Genomic DNA, 22,906 nt, shown 5'->3' on the forward strand with positions numbered 1-22,906 from the left:
TCCGTTTTAACCTTCGCAAGGACCGGGCGTAGCCATACTTGGTTCAACTAAAGCTGGAGAGACAGTCGCCCGCAAGCCATCTATGTGCAAAACACGTCGAGGGAACCGGTCTCGCGTAAGCGTACGCGTAAGGTTGGTCCGGGTCGTCTCGTCCAACAATACGGCCGAACCAAAGTATGACATGCTGGTAGGCAGTATGACTTGTATCGTCCACAACTCACTTGTGTTCTACTCGTGCATATAACATCAACATAAATAACCTAGGCTCGGATGCCACTGTTGGGTTTCGTAGTAATTTCAAAAAATTTCCTACGCTCACGCAAGATCATGTGATGCATAGCAACGAGGGGGAGAGTGTTGTCTACGTACCCAACGCAGACCGACTGCGGAAGCGGTGACACGACGTAGAGGAAGTAGTCGTACGTCTTCACGATCCAACCGATCAAGCACCGAAACTACGGCACCTCCGAGTTCGAGCACACGTTCAGCTCGATGATGATCCCCGGACTCCGATCCAGCAAAGTGTCGGGGAAGAGTTCCGCCAGCACGACGGCGTGGTGACGATCTTGATGTACTACAGCAGCAGGGCTTCGCCTAAACTCCGCTACAGTATTATCGAGGTATATGGTGGCAGGGGGCACCGCACACGGCTAAGGAATAGATCACGTGGATCAACTTGTGTGTTCTAGGGTGCCTCTACCTCAGTATATAAAGGAGCCAAGGGGGGAGGGGGGCGCCGGCCAGGGAGAGAGGCACAGGAGGAGTCCTACTCCTTCCGGGAGTAGGACTTCCCCCCCAATCCTATTCCAACTAGGATTCCCAAGGGGGGAAAGAGAGAGAGGGGGGCCGGCCACCTTCTCCTAGTCCTAATAGGACTAGGGGAGGGGGAAGTGGCGCAGCCACCTTGGGCTGCCCCTTTCTCCTTTCCACTAAGGCCCATGAAGGCCCATATGGCTCCCGGGGGGTTCCGGTAACCTCCCGGTAACCCGGTAAAATCCCGATTTCACCCAGAACACTTCCGATGTCCAAACATAGGCTTCCAATATATCAATCTTTACGTCTCAACCATTTCGAGACTCCTCGTCATGTCCGTGATCACATCCGGGACTCCGAACAACCTTCGGTACATCAAAATGCATAAACTCATAATGAAACTGTCATCGTAACCGTAAGCGTGCGGACCCTACGGGTTCGAGAACAATGTAGACATGACCGAGACACGTCTCTGGTCAATAACCAATAGCGGGACCTGGATGCCCATATTGGCTCCTACATATTCTACGAAGATCTTTATCGGTCAGACCGCATAACAACATACGTTGTTCCCTTTGTCATCGGTATGTTACTTGCCCGAGATTCGATCGTCGGTATCCAATACCTAGTTCAATCTCGTTACCGGCAAGTCTCTTTACTCGTTCCGTAATACATCATCTCACATCTAACATATTAGTTATAATGCTTGCAAGGCTTATGTGATGTGTATTACCGAGAGGGCCCAGAGATACCTCTCCGACAATCGGAGTGACAAATCCTAATCTCGAAATACGCCAACCCAACATCTACCTTTGGAGACACCTGTAATGCTCCTTTATAATCACCCAGTTACGTTGTGACGTTTGGTAGCACCCAAAGTGTTCCTCCGGTAAACGGGAGTTGCATAATCTCATAGTCATAGGAACATGTATAAGTCATGAAGAAAGCAATAGCAACATACTAAACGATCGGGTGCTAAGCTAATGGAATGGGTCATGTCAATCAGATCATTCAACTAATGATGTGACCTCGTTAATCAAATAACAACTCATTGTTCATGGTCAGGAAACATAACCATCTTTGATTAACGAGCTAGTCAACTAGAGGCATACTAGTGACACTTTGTTTGTCTATGTATTCACACATGTATTATGTTTCCGGTTAATACAATTCTAGCATGAATAATAAACATTTATCATGATTATAAGGAAATAAATAATAACTTTATTATTGCCTCTAGGGCATATTTCCTTCAGGTATCCAGGTTCCGCTATTAGTTATTGACCGGAGAGGTCTCTCGGTTATGTCTACATAGTTCTTGAACCCGCGGGGTCCTCACGCTTAACGTTCGTTGACGATATGGTGTTACATGAGTTATATGATTTGGTGACTGAATGTTGTTTGGAGTCCCGGATGATATCACGGACATGACGAGGACCTCCAGAATGGCCTGGAGGTAAAGATTGATATATAGGACGGTACTATTTGGACACCGAAAGAGTTTCAGGGAGTACCGGGTAGTCATCGGGTCATCGGAAGTTGTTTCAGTAAGCCCCCGTGAAGTTTATGGGCCATATGGGCCAAGAGAAGAGAGCACACCAGCCCACAAGGGGCTGGTGCACCCCTCTATGGCAGCCGGACCTAGGGGAGAGAAGTAAAGATGGGAATAGGTCTCCTCCTTCCTTCCCTGTCCTCCTCTTTCCTTTCCCCTTAGGGGAATTGTCAGTGTCAAAACCGGTGGATCTCGGGTAGGGGGTCCCGAACTGTGCGTCTAGGTCGGATGGTAACAGGAGGCAGGGGACACGATGTTTTACCCAGGTTCAGGCCCTCTTGATGGAGGTAAAACCCTACGTCCTGCTTGATTAATATTGATGATATGGGTAGTACAAGAGTAGATCTACCACAAGATCAGAGAGGCTAAACCCTAGAAGCTAGCCTATGGTATGATTGTTGTTTGTCCTACGGACTAAACCTCCCCGGTTTATATAGACACCGGAGAGGGCTAGGGTTACACAGAGTCGGTTACAATGGTAGGAGATCTACATATCCGTATCGCCAAGCTTGCCTTCCACGCCAAGGAAAGTCCCTTCCGGACACGGGACGAAGTCTTCAATCTTGTATCTTCATAGTCCAGGAGTCTGACCGAAGGTATAGTCCATCTATCCGGACACCCCCTAATCCAGGACTCCTTTAGTAGCCCCTGAACCAGGCTTCAATGACGACGAGTCCGGCGCACAGATTGTCTTCGGCATTGCAAGGCAGGTTCCTCCTCCAAGTACTTCATAGAAGATTTTGAACACAAAGGTAGTGTCCGGCTCTGCAAAATAAGTTTCCACATATTGCTATAGAGAGAATAATACTTACACAAATCTAATCTGCTGACGCATTCCGCAGCGTGACATCACACCATGGCCAAGTCTTTATTCGAATCATTTTACTATCCCACCTCAGCGCGTTTAGCGAGGCGGTTTCCTTGGCACGTCTTGTTAAAGCAGAGATCGTGTCCCCTTATTCCGGGATTCTCATCAATACGGGTGTGGGTAACCCAACCGCGCCATTGACTATGGCGCTTGGGAGATAAGCGAGTTTTATCAGGCTGGTGGGGGCGCATAGTCGCGTCCGCCCATATAAGGGGATAAGGATCCACCTTCTCATCCGCGCCTTCTTCCTCCTTTGCCTATCCATTTCCGCGCACTCGAGCTCCAGCGCCCAAGTCCGCACACCCCACCTCAACCTTCTCCAGCCATGTCCGGAGCGGGAGGCAAGTGGATGGTCTCCTCCGTCACGGAGGGACACATCAAAAAACTAAGGAAGGCCGGATACTTGTCTAATGACATTGCGCACCGGCTTCCCGAAGAGGGGCAGCTCATCCCCACCCCTAGGCCTCATGAGAGGGTGGTGTTCCTCCCCCATTTCCTCCGCGGACTGGGCTTTCCTCTCCACCCATTTGTCCGGGGGCTCATGTTCTACTATGGCCTGGATTTCCACGATCTGGCCCCGAACTTTGTCCTCAATATCTCGGCGTTTATCGTCGTGTGTGAGGCTTTCTTCTGCATCCGCCCCCATTTCAGCCTATGGCTCAAGACTTTCAACGTCAAGCCGAAGGTGGTGCGCGGCACTCAGGCGGAGTGCGGAGGCGCCATCGTGGGCAAGATTCCCAACGTCCTATGGCCCGAGGGCTCCTTCGTGGAGTCCCTAAAGGGGTGGCAATCGAGGTGGTTTTACATCACCGAGCCGCGCGACCCTGAATGGGTCGCAACCCCCGAGTTCTGATCCAGACCCCCTACGCGGCTCACCTCCTGGAAAGAGACGGGCCTGTCGTGGGGTAAAGCAGGAGAGCTGACCGGACTCCAAACATGCGTCCAAACCCTGGTGGACAAGAAGCTCAAACTTGTCAACGTAGTCCAGGTTATGCTCATCCGCCGGATTCTCCCGTGTCAACAACGGGCTTTCAACCTGTGGGAGTTCGAACCGGCGTAGCACCAAACTCTGAGCATGCTCTTCGACACGACGTACGAAGATGCCTGGAAGGTGCTTTTCAAGGGTGCCGAGGCCCCCGCATCCGCTACCGAGGATCGCGGATTCAGCACGCAGCGTCGCGCTCGTGCGATAAGCTATTCTTACCTTTTACAGGGTATTAGTTCTTCATAGTTTGACTCTATGCGGGATCTAAGCTCCCTTACCTTTGACAAGATTGGCAGGAGACGTCCGGACAGATCAACTGTCTGGCTCCTTTGCCCGAAGGCCCAGCGGACGCTCGCTTGGCGAAGCTGCTGGTTCCGGCACCCTATGTGGTGCCGGAGAAGAAGGCCAAGAAGAAGGCCACGGGGACTCGAAAGAGTGCCCGACGCCTGGGGGCGTCGGATTCATCATCGACAACTCCAAGACGCACTCCTCCCGTGAAGACGACGAGGAGGAAGAAGTGACCTCTCCCCCTCCAGCGGGGGGAGAGAAGAAAAGGAAGGCCGCCCCAACTGGGGAGGCCGAAGGGTCCAAGAAGGGGAAAACCCTTCCTCCGGATGGCCCCACTAACGCCGACGACGGCGAAGAGGAGTGGCTGCACAGGGCCAAGCCCCTGGCGAGATCGTAAGTGTCCGAATACCAGAGTGATTCATAGTATTCCTCCATTGCACAGCTTTTCCTTATGTCAAACATGTTTATGCAGTCCGCCCAAGGCCGGGCTCGATGAGTCGTCGGGCGGCTCCCTGGATTCGTCGGATGTGAATTCACTTCCGACGGCTTCCTCCCCCACCCTACGGACGACGTCGAGGTGGCGTCCCAACAGGTTCCAAGCCAGGAGGAGGTGGTCCTGGAGGCGCCGCAAGGCGACCTCCCGGACTCCAGGCGTAGAGGGGATAGAACCCCCAAGGGCACAGCGCCGGAACCTTCAACGGTTCCGGACTCCGGTAGGCAGCCTCCTTCCAAGAGGGGCAAGCCTACCGAGCCGGTGACCTCCGTCCAACTGGAGGCACCGGACAATTTGCTGGAGGTACTTAAAGGCGCCTCCATCGACGAGGAGCACCGCACTATTATGAGTGCGGTGATCGAGAAGGTTCAGTCCGTCAAGAGCGGACTGACTGAAGCTTGTGCCAGCCTTCTAATAGGCTTTGAGGTAAGTAAAGAATAAAAATATTACCGCATAGACAGTAGTCCCTGATGCTCTGTTCGGCGTTTGGAAAGAAAAGCCAAATAGAGGATCTAATAACATTCACAGGAGTCTAACATAATCAAGTCAATATGCGTATGCAGGCTTCGCTGCTGGCCTCCGCCACACTGACTGCGGAGGTGGATACGCTGAAGCAAAACCTCACGCGGTCCAAGAACGAGCTCGGCCATACCAAGAGGCAACTCGAGGAGAAGGAAGGTAAGTAATACCTTGCGCAATTATATAGAGAAGATGTGGTTGCAAAAAATGACAGGATCAACGTGCTATTATAGGGGCCACGACCGAGGTGGCAACCCTTAAGCAAGTGCTGTCCGAGGCCGAAAACAGAGCGGCCGCGGAGCGCACGGAGAGAGAGAAGCAGGAGGCGCGGGTGGAGGAGGTGCAGAAAGAGCTCCAGGCTCTCGTGAAAAAACACGAGAGTTTGGAGCTTGACTCAAAGACGCAAGCGTCCGAGCTTGCGGCAGCCCTCAAAGCGCGAAGTCTGCCCAGGCCGAAGCCTAGAAAGCCCTCAAAGAAATTGACATGATGAAGAAGATAGCGGTGGGTAAGGCATTCATTATGCAAAGCAAGCACGTGAAAGTGAATTACTTGTTACTTACCCGAGTCTGGAGCTCTCCAGGAGCATTCACAGATTTGCCCCGCAGTGCGTCTGATGCCGCCGCCTACTATCGAGCCGAGGAGGGGAGCTCGACGGAGAAGGTGTTCTGGTCTGAGTATGCTGAGGCCAGACACCTGGTGCCTCTGAGCGACCAGCTGAAGCAAATGGTCGAGCTCCACAAGGTGGCCGAACAGGCCATAAAGGGCCTCGTAGTTCGGCTTTGGCCTGGAGAGGCTCTGCCTGGGAGCTACTTCGGGCTGGTGAGGCGGCTGGTGGATGCCTGTCCACGGCTTGAAGTAATCAAGCGCTCCGTCTGCATCGAAGGTGCCCGTAGGGCGCTTTCCCGTGCGAAAGTGCACTGGGGCAAGATGGATGCGGAGAAGCTGGTGAAGGATGGGCCGCCGCCGGGCAAGAGCATCGCGTCCCAGAAGCGTATTATGAGGGCGTCCTAAAGGGTGCCCACCTTATAGCGGATGAATGCTCCAAAGATGTAATTTTTGAGTAAACTCGCATTTGTGATCATGTACGCTGAAAACTTGTTCATATGCGCTAAGCAACACTTTTGAATTTAAAATATTACCTTCTGTGCGGCCGTTTATCAAATTTGAGAGATGGCGAGTCGTCGGCTTCTGCCCCCATGCCACGAGTGCTGGGGTGTTCGAGATAAACATGAGCGCTCTTTTTCCCATTCTTGGGTCCTTCGAGGGAGGCGCTCAACACAATGAACAAGGCAATCGGACTATAATGCTTGAACACTCTCACTTAGCCATAGAATTCTATAATTTTAAATTTCGGCAAAGCCCCTAGTGTTCGGAAGACCGAGTTCGGGGCGCTATCCACGCCTAGGCCGGACAAAGCCGACTCCTCTCTCTAAGCGGCATAAGTCTTTAGGGACTCGAAAACCTCTCGAACAGCGACCAGCTCTCGCCTCATCATGACGGTCAGTTTTAGCTTTCTCTACTAAGGTGGTTAGCCAGCTCAACTGGGGCGCAATCACAGCAGTTCTCCTAGTGCTACCTTAGCCGATATAACGGAACTTAAGGTACCAAAACATAGGAGCTAGGCAAACCCAACTATTGACTCAAGACATGATTCGGAGCCGATGCATATAATGATATAAGTTCGGGGTGTTGCACTTGTGAAAGTGTTCGGACTTCTCACACCGTATCGTGGGGTACTTAAGCTCCTGGCGTATTGGCCGTACCAAAATGTACGGGTGCAACATGTCATGAATGAACATATATTCGTAAAAAAAGGTAATGCAATAATAGACGGAAGCTATGCATTGTTTATTTAAAAAAGCTGCGATCAAAGCAGGACGATACAAATAGTGCAATAAGCAAAAGATGGGACTATTTAACATGTCCTTTCCAGGGGCGAGCTGCGGAATGGCATGTGAAACAGGTATACTACTCGTTATAGAGACCACCTTAGAGTTCCATAGCACGGCGTAGCTTTCTGCTTCCCTGGGTGTATCGTTTGTGCGGCAATTATACTGCCGGACAAGCCTTCCGAAGAATGGAGTCCTGAAAATAAGAGAAAATTAAGAAATCGGCAGCCCCTAGTGCGGTTTAAGCCGCGTTTTGGGCGTGCCGTGATGGTGCCCCTCCCCCTGTGCCCATGGTATTTCCAGAGCATAGTTATGTACGCGCAACACTGGTTTCGCAAGTTCGCGAGGGCTGGGGTTGGGGCCGCATTGCTACACTTGCTCTGAACGCGCCGGGCGGTCTTGGTGTAGGTTACTCCGGGCGCGCTTGACGGTGTCCAGATGTTTAATGGCCGGACTAGAGAATTGCCTTGATAGGCTGCTTTGTACTTCCGCTGTGATAGCCGCCGTATGCTCCTCCGTTCGGAGAGAGCATTCAGTGTTTCCATTGACCGTGATGACGCCTCGAGGGCCTGGCATCTTGAGCTTGAGGTATGCGTAGTGCGGCACCGCATTGAACTTGGCAAATGCGGTTCGCCCGAGCAGTGCGTGATAGCCACTGCGGAACGGGACTATGTCGAAGATTAACTCCTCGCTTCGGAAATTATCCGGAGATCCGAAGACCACTTCAATTGTAACTGAGCCTGTGTAGTTGGCTTCTACACCTGGTATGACGCCTTTAAAGGTCGTTCTGGTGGGTTTAATCCTCGAGGGATCGATGCCCATTTTCCGCACTGTATCCTGATAAAGCAGGTTCAGGCTGCTGTCGCCGTCCATAAGGACTCTAGTGAGGTGAAATCCGTCAATAATTGGGTCTAGAACCAATGCGGCGAATCCGCCATGACGGATGCTAGTGGGGTGGTCCCTTCGATCAAAAGTGATCGGGCAGGAAGACCATGGGTTGAACTTTGGGGCGACTGGCTCCATCGTGTATACGTCCCTTAGCGCACGCTTCCACTCCCTCTTGGGGACGTGGGTTGCGTATATCATGTTCACCGTCCGCACTTGTGGGGGAAAACCTTTCTGTCCACTGTTGTTCGGCGGTTGGGGCTCCTCCTCGTCATCGCTATGCAGCCCCTTGTCTCTACTTTCGGCATTTAACTTTCCTGCCTGCTTGAACACCCAACAATCCCTGTTGGTGTGATTGGCTGGTTTTTCGGGGGTGCCATGTATCTGGCATGAGCGGTCGAGTATTCGGTCCAAACTGGACGGGCCCGGAGTATTTCTTTTGAATGGCTTTTTCCGCTGACCGGGTTTAGAGCCTTTGAATCCGGCATTAACTGCCATATCCTCAGCATTGTCGCCATTAATGCGGCACTTTTGCTTGTTGCGACGCGACCTGCCACTACTGTCCTTGGTATCCGAATTACCAGGGCTCTTGGTCATGTTATTGCTGCAAGCTAGCCAGCTGTCTTCTCCCGTGCAAAAGCGGGTCATAAGTGTCGTGAGGGCTGCCATAGATTTCGGCTTTTCCTGTCCTAGGTGCCGTGCAAGCCACTCGTCGCGGATGTTATGCTTGAAGGCTGCTAGGGCCTCTGCGTCCGGACAGTCGACAATTTGATTTTTCTTGGTTAGGAACCGTGTCCAGAATTGTCTGGCCGATTCCTCTGGCTGCTGAATTATGTGGCTTAGGTCATCGGCGTCTGGTGGTCGCACATAAGTGCCCTGGAAATCGTCGAGGAATGCGGCTTCCAGGTCCTCCCAACAACCAATTGATTCTGCTGGCAAGCTGTTAAGCCAATGCCGAGCTGGTCCTTTAAGCTTGAGTGGGAGGTATTTGATGGCGTGTAGGTCATCACCGCGGGCCATGTGGATATGAAGGAGATAGTCCTCGATCCATACCGCAGGATCTGTTGTGCCATCGTATGATTCGATGTTCACGGGTTTGAAACCCTCGGGGATTTGATGATCCATTACTTCATCTGTGAAGCATAGTGGGTGTGTGGAGCCTCTGTATTGGGCTACATCACGACGCAGCTCAAACAAGCTTTGTCTACTGTGTTCGGCCCGGCCGGATTTACTGTATCTGGCGTGACGAGTACCGTCTCGCGCCGTGGGGTGCCCACGTGATCTGTAGATCGATCTTGTTTGCCTTGCCTTGTCCTCCAATATATCTCGCAGGTCTAGCGCGTTTTCTCATGCATTGGTATTTTTTGAGCGGCGCCGGGGTGCGACTTGAGTGGAGGGACAAGAGGCCTCTCTGTCGCGGCCACGGGGTGGCCGGTCGGCCGCATCATGCGCTGGTGATGTAGGTTTAAGTGCTTCCTCCTCTAATTGGGGTAGCAACCTGCGCTTTGGGTAGCTCTTGGAGGAGTGTTCGAGTTCATACTCTTCGGCCGCAAGGACTTCAGTCCATCTGTCGGCTAGCAAATCTTGATCAGCTCTAAGCTGTTGCTATTTTTTCTTGAGGTTGCTCGCCGTGGCCATAAGCCTGCGTTTGAAACGCTCTTGTTCGACGGGATCCTCCGGCATGACAAATTCGTCATCGTCGAGGCTTGCCTCGTCTTCGGAGGGAGGCATATAATTATCGTCCACGACCTCTTTGTCTGCCGCTCTCTCATGAGGGCTGGCTTCTCTATCCTCCTGTGCTGAATCGTGCTGGAGGTGGTTGTCTTCGGCACTGTCAGGGGTGTTATTATCCCCGTGCCGGAATCACCGTTTTTGTTTTGGAGGGATTTATAGCGGCGCCGCTGACGCGGGCGCTTAGGCTACTTCTTGGAGGGGTCATCCTCCGCTGTTCCATCGCCATTGCCTTCTTTTGGGGTGTCCATCATGTATATATCATACGACGAGGTGGCTTTCCAGTGCCCTATAGGCGCTGGTTCTTGATCGTCTCCTGCATCGGCGTCCATACCGTCGATGTCTTCGGAGTCAAAGTCGAGCATGTCGGTTAAATCATCGACAATGGCTATGAAGTGGGTGGTGGGTGAGCTTTGAATTTCTTCATCATCCGCATCCCAACCTTGCCGACCATACTCCGGCCAGGGCTCTCCTGACAAAGAGAGAGACTTTAGTGAATTCAGAATATCGCCGAAGGGCGAGTGCTGAAAGATGTCCGCGACGGTGAACTCCATGATCGGCGCCCAATCGGGTTCGAGCGGTCGGGGTGCGGAGGGCTCGGAGTCTGGAGAGGAGTCCGGCTCCTTGGAGTCACGGGCTTCGCAGAGAATAGGGCTGGTGTTCGGCTCGATCACCATAGAGATTGCAGCCCCTGGGGCAGTGTCTAACCACCCATCCTCGGTTGGTGTGATCGGCTCCGAGCTAGGGGTCGGAGCGGACACAGGTGTGGCCTCCAGGGCACTGTTCGACGGCAGAGCTAAATCATGCCCATCGTGACAGTGCGGCGCGCTCGGCTGTGGCTCGAATCCGTCGAAGATCAAGTCTCCGCGGATGTCGGCCGTGTAGTTCAAACTTACCAATCTGACCTGATGGCCAGGGGTGTAGCTTTCGATCTGTTCCAGATGACCAAGCGAATTGGCCTGCAGTGCAAAGCCGCCGAATACGAAGATCTGTCCGGGAAGAAAAGTCTCACCCTGGATCGCATCGCTGTTGATGATCGGAGAAGCCATCGGGCCTAAAAGTGATGACACAGAGGAACTCTCAATGAAAGCACCAATGTCGGTGTCAAAACCGGCGGATCTTGGGTAGGGGGTCCCGAACTGTGCGTCTAGGTCGGATGGTAACAGGAGGCAGGGGACATGATGTTTTACCCAGGTTCGGGCCCTCTTGATGGAGGTAAAACCCTACGTCCTGCTTGATTAATATTGATGATATGGGTAGTACAAGAGTAGATCTACCACGAGATCAGAGAGGCTAAACCCTAGAAGCTAGCCTATGGTATGATTGTTGTTTGTCCTACGGACTAAACCTCTCCGGTTTATATAGACACCGGAGAGGGCTAGGGTTACACAGAGTCGGTTACAATGGTAGGAGATCTACATATTCGTATTGCCAAGCTTGCCTTCCACGCCAAGGAAAGTCCCTTCCGGACACGGGACAAAGTCTTCAATCTTGTATCTTCATAGTCCAGGAGTCCGGCCGAAGGTATAGTCCGGCTATCCGGACACCCCCTAATCCAGGACTCCCTCAGGAATTATGGTAGGGGGGCAAGCCAGGGCAGGAGCCCTAGGGCCGGCCGGCCAACTTTGTGGTGCGCCTGGCTGCCTCCCCTCTCCTCCCACCTATATATATGTGGGAGGGGGCGCCACACATAGGCCACGACATTCTCTTAGCCGTGTGCGGCGCCCCCTACACAGTTTCGTTCCCCGGTCATATTTTCATAGTGCTTAGGCAAAGCCCTGCGAAGATAGCATCACCACCACCGTCACCATGCTATCGTGCTGCCGGAACTCATCCACTACTTCGCCATCTTGCAGGATCAAGAAGGCGAGGACATCACCGAGCTAATCGTGTGCTGAATGCGGAGGTACCGTACGTTCGGTACTTGATCGGTTGGATCGAGAAGAAGTTTGACTACATCAACCGCGTTAACAAACGCTTCCGCTTATGGTCTACGATGTTACATAGACACACTCTCCCTCTCGTTGCTATGCATCTCCATGGATAGATCTTGCGTGTGCATAGAATTTTGTTTTGTTTTCCACGCAACATTTCCCAACAGTGGCATCCGAGCCAGCTCTATGCGTAGATGATATGCACGAGTAGAACACAAAGACTTGTGGGAGGTGATAGTCATACTACTTACCACCAATGTTTTATTTTGATTCAACAGTATTGTGGGATGAAGCGGCCCATGTTGGGGAACGTAGCATACAATTTCAAAAAATTTCCTACGAACATGCAAGATCTATCTAGGAGATGCATAGCAACGAGATGGGAAGAGTGTGTCCACGTACGCTCATAGACCGAAAGAGGAAGCGTTATGTTAACGTGGTTGATGTAGTCGAACGTCTTCACGATCCAACCGATCCAAGTACCAAACGTACGACACCTCTGTGTTCAGCACACGTTCAGCACGATGACGTCCCTCGAGCTCTTGATCTAGTAGAGGGTCGAGGGAGAGTTTCGTCAGCACGACAGCGTGGTGACGGTGTTGATGATGTGACCCACGCAGGGCTTCGCCTAAGCACTACGAAAATATGAATGAGGTGGTAAACTGTGGTGGGGGGCACCGCACACGGCTAAGGAACTATTGATGTGTGATACGTCTCCAACGTATCTATAATTTTTGATTGTTCCATGCTATTATATTATCAACCTTGGATGTTTTATATGCTATTTTATATGATTTTTGGGACTAACCTATTAACCTAGAGCCCAGTGACAGTTTCTGTTTTTTCCTTGTTTTAGAGTATCGTAGAAAAGGAAAATCAAACGGAGTCCAATTGACCTGAAACTTCATGGAACTTATTTTTGGACCAGAAGAAGCCCACGGAGTATCGAAGTTGGACCAGGAGAGTCCCGGGCTGCCCACGAGGGTGGGGGGCGCGCCTCCCTGCCTCGTGGACAGCCCGGAGGTCCACCGACGTACTTCTTCCTCCCATATATACCCATATACCCTAAAAACATCCAAGAGCAGAATAGATCGGGAGTTCCGCTGCCAGAAGCCTCTGTAGCCACCGAAAACCAATCTTCATCATCCCAGTGCTCTCCATGACGAGGAGGGAGTAGTTCTCCCTCGGGGCTGAGGGTATGTACCAGTAGCTATGTGTTTGATCTCTCTCTCTCTCTCTCTCTCTCTCTCTCTCTCGTGTTCTTGAGGTGGCACGATCTTGATGTATCGCGAGCTTTGCTATTATAGTTGGATCTTATGATTTTCTCCCCATCTACTCTCTTGTAATGGATTGAGTTTTCCCTTCGAAGTTATCTTATCGGATTGAGTCTTTAAGGATTTGAGAACACTTGATGTATGTCTTGCGTGGGATACCTGTGGTGACAATGGGGTATTCTATGGTCGACTTGATGTATGTTTTGGTGATCAACTTGCGGGTTCCGTGACCTTGGGAATCTATGCATAGGGGTTGGCACACGGTTTCGTCTTGACTCTCCGGTAGAAACTTTGGGGCACTCTTTGAAGTACTTTGTGTTGGTTTGAATAGATGAATCTGAGATTGTGTGATGCATATCGTATAATCATACCCACGGATACTTGAGGTGACATTGGAGTATCTAGGTGACATTAGGGTTTTGGTTGATTTGTGTCTTAAGGTATTATTCTAGTACGAACTCTAGGGCTGTTTGTGACACTTATAGGAATAGCCCAACGGATTGATTGGAAAGAATAACTTTGAGGTGGTTTCGTACCCTATCATAATCTCTTCGTTTGTTCTCCGCTATTAGTGACTTTAGAGTGAGTCTTTGTTGCATGTTGAGGGATAGTTATGTGATCCAGTTATGTTATTATTGTTGAGGGAACTTACACTAGCGAAATTATGAACCCTAGGCCTTGTTTCAACGCATTGCAATACCGTTTGTGCTCACTGTTATCATTAGTTACCTTGCTGTTTTTATATTTTCAGATTACAAAAACCATTATATACTATCCATATACCACTTGTATCACCATCTCTTCGCCGAACTAGTGCACCTATACAATTTACCGTTGTATTGGGTGTATTGGGGACACAAGTGACTCTTGGTTATTTGGTTGCAGGGTTGCTTGAGAGAGACCATCTTCATCCTACGCCTCCTACGGATTGATAAACCTTAGGTCATCCACTTGAGGGAAATTTGCTACTGTCCTACAAACCTCTGCACTTGGAGGCCCAACAACGTCCACAAGAAGAAGGTTGTGTAGTAGACATCAAGCTCTTTTCTGGCACCGTTTCTGGGGAGGTTAGCGCTTGAAGGTATATCTTTAGATCTTGCAATCGAGTCTTTTAGTTTCTTGTTTTATCACTAGTTTAGTTTATAAAAGGAAACTACAAAAAATGGAATTGAGTTTACCTCATACGCTTCATCTTTTTAATATCTTTTGTGTGTATGATGGGAAGGAAAATTGTGCCAAAGTGTTAGAATAAGAATGCATTAAAATGTTTGGCACTAAATCTTTGAATGATGAGCATGCTTGCAATGTTGTTAGTATGAATTCCTTGAATATCTATGATGCTAATGATATGCAAAGCCACAAGCTTGGGGATGCTATGTTTGATGAATATGATATTTTTAGTCCCCCAAGTTTTGATGTGCAAATTTATTATGATGATAGCATGCCTCCTATTTATGTTGATTATGTTGATGAAAGTGGTTTCAGAGAGGTCATGACTTTATTGAGTGATGAATCCACTATTTCGGAAGAGGTTCCAATTGATTATGAGAACAAAGTTGCTATCTATGATGATTATTGTGATGACTTGTATGCTATAAAGAATAATGATATCCATGAAAATTGTCATCATGATTTTAATTTTCAATTGGATTATGCCTCACATGATAGTTATTTCGTTGAGTTTGCTCCCACTACTATTGATGAGAATAGATTTGCTTATGTGGAGAGTAATAAATTTTCTATGCTTGTAGATCATGAAAAGAATGCTTTATGTGATAGTTATATTGTTGAATTCATTCATGATGCTACTGAAAATTATTATGAGGGAGGAATATATGCTTGTAGGAATTGCAATAATATCAAGTTTCCTCTCTATGTGCTTAAAGTTTTAAAGTTATGCTTGTTTTGCCTTCCTATGCTAGTTGATTATTGTTCCCATAAGTTGTTTGCTCACAAAATCCCTATGCATAGGAAGTGGGTTAGACTTAAAAGTGTTAGTCATATTCTTCATGATGCTCTCTTTATGTTTCAATCCTTATATTTTATGTGAGCATCATTGAAATCATCATGCCTAGCTAGGGGCGTTAAACGATAGCGCTTGTTGGGAGGCAACCCAACTTTATTTTTGTTCCTTGCTTTTTTGTTCCTGTTTAGTAATAAATATCTCATCTAGCCTCTATTATGGTTGTGTTTTTTGTGTTTAATTAGTATTTGTGCCAAGTAGAACCTTTGGGAAGACTTGGGGAAAGTCTTTGCGATCATGCTGTAAAAAACAGAAACTTTAGCGCTCACGAGAATTGCTGCCGTTTTTATTGGAGAGTGCTATTTAGTTAATTCTTTTTGCAGATGATTAATAGATAAATTCCTCATGTCCAGCAATTTATTTTAGAATTTTTGGGGTTCCAAAAGTTTGCTTAGTTACAAATTACTACAGACTGTTCTTTTTTTTTTGAGGTACAAGAGTAACAAAATTACTCTTCAGCCAACCCAAAGTCGGCAGTCAGGTCGCCCAACAGGTCGTCCGGTACTCCCGGCACACATAGCAGGTCTCCCATCATCATAGAACGGGCAGCCAGTAAATGGGCCATCATTTTCTTCTTCCTATTGGCGTGCTGAACTTTCACATTGCTGAATTTTGTGAATTCCTGTTTGATATCCTCGATCACTAGAAAGCATGCCGACAAACACCTGCCCCCCAAGTTCAGATTAAACTCCATGGCTTTGCAATCCGTTTCCACTATGAGGGGGCCATTGTGCAGCTCCGACATCACACTCAGGCCAGCTAGGATTGATTGCGCCTCAGCTTCCTCTACAGATTTGCAATGCCCCCTCGTTCGGATAGAGAGAAGAGAACCACACCCCGATGGTCGCAAGCGATTGCACTGACCTGAGATGACCCATCAGCAGCCAAAAATCCCGCATCCGTGTTAAGTTTAACTGTACCCGCCTCTGGGGGGTCCCAATGATCGGTTGCAGACGCCTCAGACTCCCCCCATGAATACACATCCTGGGTCCCTGAACTGCACCATGTCCTACCTGGACTAGAGCATTTTTGCCTTTGGGATCAGGAGCACTCCCAACCAAACATTTGTGGAGATCCTCCTCATACTGTAACAAGAAAACTGAGGATCGATAGATTGACTCCTTCCCTATACTATGGGTGCAGTCGTCTCAAAGAAACCAACATCGCCAAAGTAGTAGCAGGATTCTAGTTCTGGTCTCTTGGTTGCAAGGACCAAGCAAGTTCTGCAGCCAGTCCTCGCCCGTGTTCCTGAAGAGTTGCTCGCCCGGGAGGTTCCAGTGGTTCCTCATGGCATGTCTCAATCCTCTACTCTTCGTACAGGTTACGACAGCATGGAATTCATCCTCCTCACCCGCCACACATATGTTACACGTGCTGTCTGATTCTAGAGTACGCTTCCACCTATTCCTCTTTGTGGCCAGAGTGCCAGTTGCGACCCTCCACCCGAAAACCTTCACTTTCTCTAGCACTTTGGCCTTCCAAATTATGTCCCAAATGCTCCGATCGTCAGCCTCACCTAACGATCTAGAGGTAGTGGTATTTGATTGATTTCGGATCGAAACCGCCAGTCTATACGCACTCCTCACCGAGAACACGCCCGACTTTTCGTTGTGCCAGGCCAACATATCGGAGCCCCCTGTTCTAGGAAGTTTTATGCTACAGATCTCCTCTGCATCAAACCTATAGAATAATTGGTGAATCAGCTATGTGTTCCAAACGCTGCCATCGGGTTGCATCAATTGATTGACCCAATGTAGTCTGGACCTTCGAATGAACTTGACTGGGTTTAGGCCTTTTCTTTGAGGTATCCAGTTGTCTCTCTGGATGTTTATCTTCCTCCCATCACCAATTCTCCAAATTAGTCCTGCTTTTAGAAGTTCCAGTTTGTCCTCAATCCCACGCCATACAGGAGAGGCCTCAGATGCAAAGACCGTATCAATAAGCTCCCCGTGTGGGTAGTACTTAGATTTTAGTACCCGTGCACATAAGCTGTCTGGACGTTGGATCAATCTCCATGCTTGCCTATCTAGAAGGGCTTGGTTGAAGAGACTCATGTCCCTAAACCCAATGCCCCCTCCACTCTTGGGTTTAGTCATCCGATCCCATGCCATCCAATGGACTTTTCGGTGCCTATTTTCCTCTCCCCACCAGAAATCTCTGATTAGTCTTTCATACTTATCACAGAATCCTTATGTCATCTTAAACACACCCATACAGTAGGTGGGGAGGGCTTGTAGTACAGATTTTATAAGGGTTTCTTTTGCAGCATGGGACATATATCGCTCATTCCAGTCAGAACATCTATTGACGAATCTTTCCATGATTGGTTGAAATTGCTCTTCTTTCATTCGGCCCTCCGGGGTGGGCAGCCCTAGATATTTGCTTTCAAAGGTAGATGCCGTGATTTGCAGTTCAACTTTCACCTCGAGTTGATTTGAGACTGGTCATATCTCGCTAAACAAAACCGAGCACTTGTTCTTACTCAGTAATTGTCCCAAGCCCTTTTGGAATCTTTCTAGAATCTCTACGATGGTTTTTGCTTCTTCTTTGCAAGCCTTGAACAAGATCAGACTGTCATCAGCAAACAACAAATTTGAGATGCCCGGGCTCCCCCTTGCTATTTTTATTGGAGTGATCCCTTCCGTCCGGATCTCCATGTCCATCAGATAGGACAACCCCTCAGCAACGAATAAAAACAAATATGGACTTAGCGGATCACCCTGCCATAGTCCTCTCGAGGGGTAGAAAATTTCTAGGAGCTCTCCGTTAACCTTGACAGAATACCTCACTAACTTCACACAACACATTACCCACCCAATCCATTGCGTGTCAAAACCCAATTTTGACAGGGCCGCCTCTAGAAAGTCCCAGTCCACCCTATCATAGGCTTTTGCCAAATCCAATTTGAGAGCACATTGGGTGTTGGCCGGCTGCCTACTATGCTGAATTTTATAGAAGCATTCAAAAGCAATGGTGGAATTGTCCGTTATCAGGCGACCTCGGATAAAAGCGCTTTGTGTTTCAGATATGAGCTCATCCAACAAAGGTCTAAGTTGATTTACCAGACATTTGGAAATCACCTTGTAAATCATGTTACAAAGGCTTATAGGGCAAAAATCCTTCATGTATTCCGGGTTGTTTTTCTTTGGAATTAGGATGATAACCGCATCGTTTATTCCTTCCGGCATGGACCCCTCTTTGAAGAAATTCAGAACTGCATTTACCACATCCTGCTTAACTGTACTCTAGTTTCTTTGGAAAAATCTCGCGGGGAAACCATTCGGACCGGGAGCTTTCAGGGGACCAATCTAAAAGAGTGCATCACTTACTTCCTTCTCCATGAATTCCTTAACTAAAGACTCATTCATCCCAGCAGTAACCTTCTCATTCATGTAGTTGGTGATCATATTTGGGTCCAGACGCACTTCCTTTGTGTATAAGTCCTTGAAGAAATTTGTGGTCATCTCCTGCAGTTTTTCCTTGTTTTCCACCAACTCGCCATTCTCATCTTTTAATTTGTTGATTGTGTTCTTTTTGCGTCTCCATGATGCCTTATGCTGGAAATACCTTGTATTCCTGTCTCCGTCCCGCAGCCAGAGAGCTCTCGATCGTTGTCGCCACATCATCTCCTCACGATGGAGTAGCTCGTCCAAATTTCTCGAAACTGTCTTGATTTCCTTATATCTTTCTGGCGAAGGGGTGCATTTCCAAAGGATCTCAAGCTGCTTCCTTAGTGCACTAGTTTGTTTTATTATAGAACCAAACTTCATCCTTGCCCAAGTGCTCAGAGATTGCTGGAGTTCTACTAATTTTGCCGATATGTCAGACAGATTAGCGCCTGGGTTTCTCTTGTGCCATGATTCCATTATAGCGTCTGACAATGAGTCCAACCTTTCCCACATGTGTTCATAGCGGAATGCTTTATTCACAGGCCTCCATTCTTTCCTTGAGCCAAATCTGAGAAGGAGAGGAAGGTGATCCGAACGTGAGGAGCAGATGTGCTCGATTGAGGCTTCCAGAAACAAGGCACTCCATCGATGGTCTGCCACTCGCCAGTCTATCCTTGCCTTCACATTATTAGCCCCCTCTTGCTTATTATCATATGTCCATTTCGGGCCCTTAAAGCCTAGATCGAGCAAGCTGCAGTCCGCTAGCAGGTCTCTAAAATTTTCCATGTTCTTCTCGCTTCTCTAGGCACGAGAAAAATGTTCATGCTGCCATGCCACTTCATTAAAGTCACATATCATTAGCCATGGTTCGGTTGATAAAGGTCTAATTCTTCTCAGTAAGTCCCACATATGGTGTCTCTCGCTCGCTTTCGGTTCGCCGTATATAAAGGTGCCACGCCATTGCCGGCAGTGAGGGTTCAGACGAATTAACACATCGATGTAACGCGGGCCAACAGCGAGCTTCTTTATTTCAACTTGCTCATCATAGAATAGAGCAATACCTACACTCTTTCCTTTCCCAACATGGGAGATGCAGAACTTAAGGCCTAGCCTGCTACACAACTTATTGACACATTCCTCGCTGCTTCTAGTTTCAGAGATAAAGACTAAAGACGGACGGTAGGTATGGACTAGGCATACAAGCTCTTGAACTGTCCGGGCCTGTCCGAGGCCCTGACAGTTCCAACTGATTATCGTCATGGCTCCTGGCGGGTGCTAACAGGCGCACCCACCAGTTGACCGAGAGCCCCTAGCTCGGTAGCTTCCTGTCCGCCATTCTGTCCAGTGTTACGCTGCCCTTCAGCTTGTTCTCCCCCTTCTTCTTTTTGTATTGTTCAGAATCCACACTTCCCTCTATAGGTTTGGTCGCCCCTTTCTTCTCCTGCTCACCCGCATCCCTCTTGCCCAGCACTGACCCGCGTTGCGCCTGTCCTCCTCCCTTGCTTCTGGGTGAAACCTTCTTAAGTTTGTTGCCTCCCCCTTTGCCCGCTGTGTTGCCCTCTGATGATCCTTAGTGTTTGCCTCTAACACTACAGCCTGAGTTTTTACCTGCCCCAGTTCATCGCCCATCTTCCTGATCTTTCCTCCTTCTTCCAGCTCCTTAGTCCTCTCTTCCTCCCTACCTGAATTCCGTGGAGCACCTGTCCATGCACCATCACTGTATTTTGTTGGTCGTCCTCCGGAACAACAGAGCCATTTGCCTTAGCTCCCTCTTCAGTTGTGTCCAGGCCCCTTTGCTGCACAGGCTCAAAACCAGGAGGGAACTTTGGGCCCTCAAGCTCAGCCCTCGCACCATTCCACACCGGGGTGGAGGGCACCGGCTGGGGCAAAACTGTTTTGGCAGGTACAAGTCTGGCCCCGCTGTCCACCACTCCTGCGGTATCTAGCCGTATAGCACTCACGACCGCGATTGCTTCCTGCACCAAAGGGTCTGCCAGCACATCTTCAGGCACGCTGCCATACCTCACTGTCGCCCCCTTTTGTGTAGCCAAGAGCCGGTCACCCCCTCTGTCTGACTCGAACAGCAAGAAACGCCTAGCGCTACTAGCTTTTGGGACTACAACTCCACCCCTACTATGACTCCTCTTAAAAGGTGAAGCGCACATTGCTGCCGAAAATCTCATCTCTTGGAGACCATCGGGCAGCTTACAATCGCGCTGGCCGTGCCCTAGGTGGCCACATGAGCTACAAAACCTCGGGAGTCTCTCATATTTTACATTCAGCTTATACAACTTTCCCTCAGCTCTATCATAAATTTCTATCTTACTGCGGATTGGTTCATCAACATCATGGTTTATGCGCACACGCATGTAATCACCCCAGATCCTATCCTCCCTATCAGCATCCACCTCAAGCACCTCTCCAAGTTCAGCCCCAATCTCTCTGGCAACAGGTTCAAAAAGCATGATTGGTGGGGCATCATAAATACGAGCCCACATCGGCATGTGGGCAACCACCACGTCACCCGGTCGAGCACTCCCGTCCACGCCCACCATGAGGAAGGCATCGCCCTTGTGTGTCCAAGGGCCGTTGTTGAGGATGAAACGAAGATCTCCTTCCCTCTCAAACTCAAGGAGGAAGCGGTTGTTCTTCAAGGGGGTATAGTTAAGCCGCCCCCGAAGACCCCACTTGCTCTTGAGCTCGTTGAACAAGCCCACGATGCCGAAGATTTGCACCGAGAAGAACAACCCAACGGCTATCCATCTCGAACGCATGGCCGCGCGCTCCCGCGCCAGGTCCAGCTGGACGATGCTTGCCGCCCGCACCCCCATATTGATGGGGAACACAGGGGCAACAACATGCTCAATCTCATCCAGCCTTTCTCCCTTGCTCCCTCCAGTGCCGTGCCGGCCGGGGGTGCGGATGGTGTCGCTGCAGCTCCCGGATGGGCCACCTCGGAGGAGTGGACGCCCCCCAGTGTCGGTTTGCCATTGGAGGCCACCTCCTCACCGGGGTTCATCCCCTCCTTGCCCTTGCGCTGTCCCTGATCAGCCATGGTGGTGGTATTCTTTTGCGGTTGGGCACTACACTCAAGAGCGATGAGCATAGATGTTCCCCTTTGGTCCTTTATAGCATCCTGAATCCTACTATGTGGCACCATATCGCTCTTGATCACCGACTGATTCACTGCCCCCCTTGCGCGATCTGGTTTGTGGTTGACACAATCTTTATCCTTTCCTCTATCTGGCGGCTCCGATTTCAGATCCGGCCCTTTGTATAATTCCTTTGTGACATGATTTCTCTCCAAACTTGCAATACCCAAATCCTTTCTTACCAATTCCCTTTTAGATCTAATCCTTTTCTACTCCCCTGCTAGCGGATTCGGGAATCATACCTGTGATTTGTTTCTTTCCTGATCGCCCTGCTTTTTCTTTCTCTGCCAATCTCCTCACCGCCTCCCTCGCTTTGATCCATACTTCACGCATGCCCAGTGGGTCTTTCTGATCCAGATCCCGAGCTTTGCACCCTCCTCGTGCATCCTTTCTCTCATACCTCGATCCATCCGCCGTGTATCCGTGGACACAGAGATCGGCGGACGATCGCCTCGGGGTCGCCCCGACCGGGGCTCTGTAATTTACGCGGGCCATCGAATGATTTTAGTTCAAGACAGTTACTACAGACTGTTCTGTTTTTGACAGATTCTGTTTTTCATGTGTTGTTTGCTTATTTTGATGAATCTATGCCTAGTAAAAGAGTTTATAAACCATAGAGAAGTTGGAATACAGTAGGTTTAACACCAATATAAATAAAGAATGAGTTCATTACAGTACCTTGAAGTGTTGTTTTGTTTTCTTTCGCTAACGGAGCTTACGAGTTTTCTGTTAAGTTTTGTGTTCTGAAGTTTTCAAGTTTTGGGTAAAGATTCGATGGACTATGGAATAAGGAGTGGCAAGAGCCTAAGCTTGGGGATTCCCAAGACACCCCAAGGTAATATTCAAGGACAACCAAAAGCCTAAGCTTGGGGGTGCCCCGGAAGGCATCCCCTCTTTTGTCTTCGTTCATCGGTAACTTTACTTGGAGCTATATTTTTATTCGCCACAAGATATGTGTTTTGCTTGGAGCGTCATTTTATTTACTTTTGTTTTGCTTGCTGTTTGAATAAAATACCAAGATATGAAATTCTTAAATGTTAGAGAGTCTTCATATAGTTGCATAATTATTTGACTACTCATTGATCTTCACTTATATCTTTCGGAGTAGTTTGTCGTTGCTCTAGTGCTTCACTTATATCCTTTTAGAGCACGGTGGTGGTTTTATTTTATA

General features: G+C 49.1%; 1 protein-coding gene across 1 annotated transcript in view; it reads right to left on the bottom strand.

Annotated features, from left to right (window-relative positions):
• LOC147980108 (uncharacterized) overlaps window positions 1-21,414 on the bottom strand; it is a 45,841-nt gene extending 24,427 nt beyond the window's left edge. The window contains exon 1 of the mRNA XM_087515480.1: window positions 20,192-21,414. Coding sequence (XP_087371606.1) covers window positions 20,192-21,414 — 1,223 coding nt within the window. The remainder of the gene's footprint in view (window positions 1-20,191) is intronic.
• Between the last annotated feature and the right edge of the window lie 1,492 nt (window positions 21,415-22,906).

This window comes from Triticum urartu, chromosome 3A (genome assembly GCF_056163025.1).
Source record: "Triticum urartu cultivar PI428250 chromosome 3A, HENAU_Tu73, whole genome shotgun sequence".
Classification (NCBI taxonomy): Eukaryota; Viridiplantae; Streptophyta; class Magnoliopsida; order Poales; family Poaceae; genus Triticum; species Triticum urartu.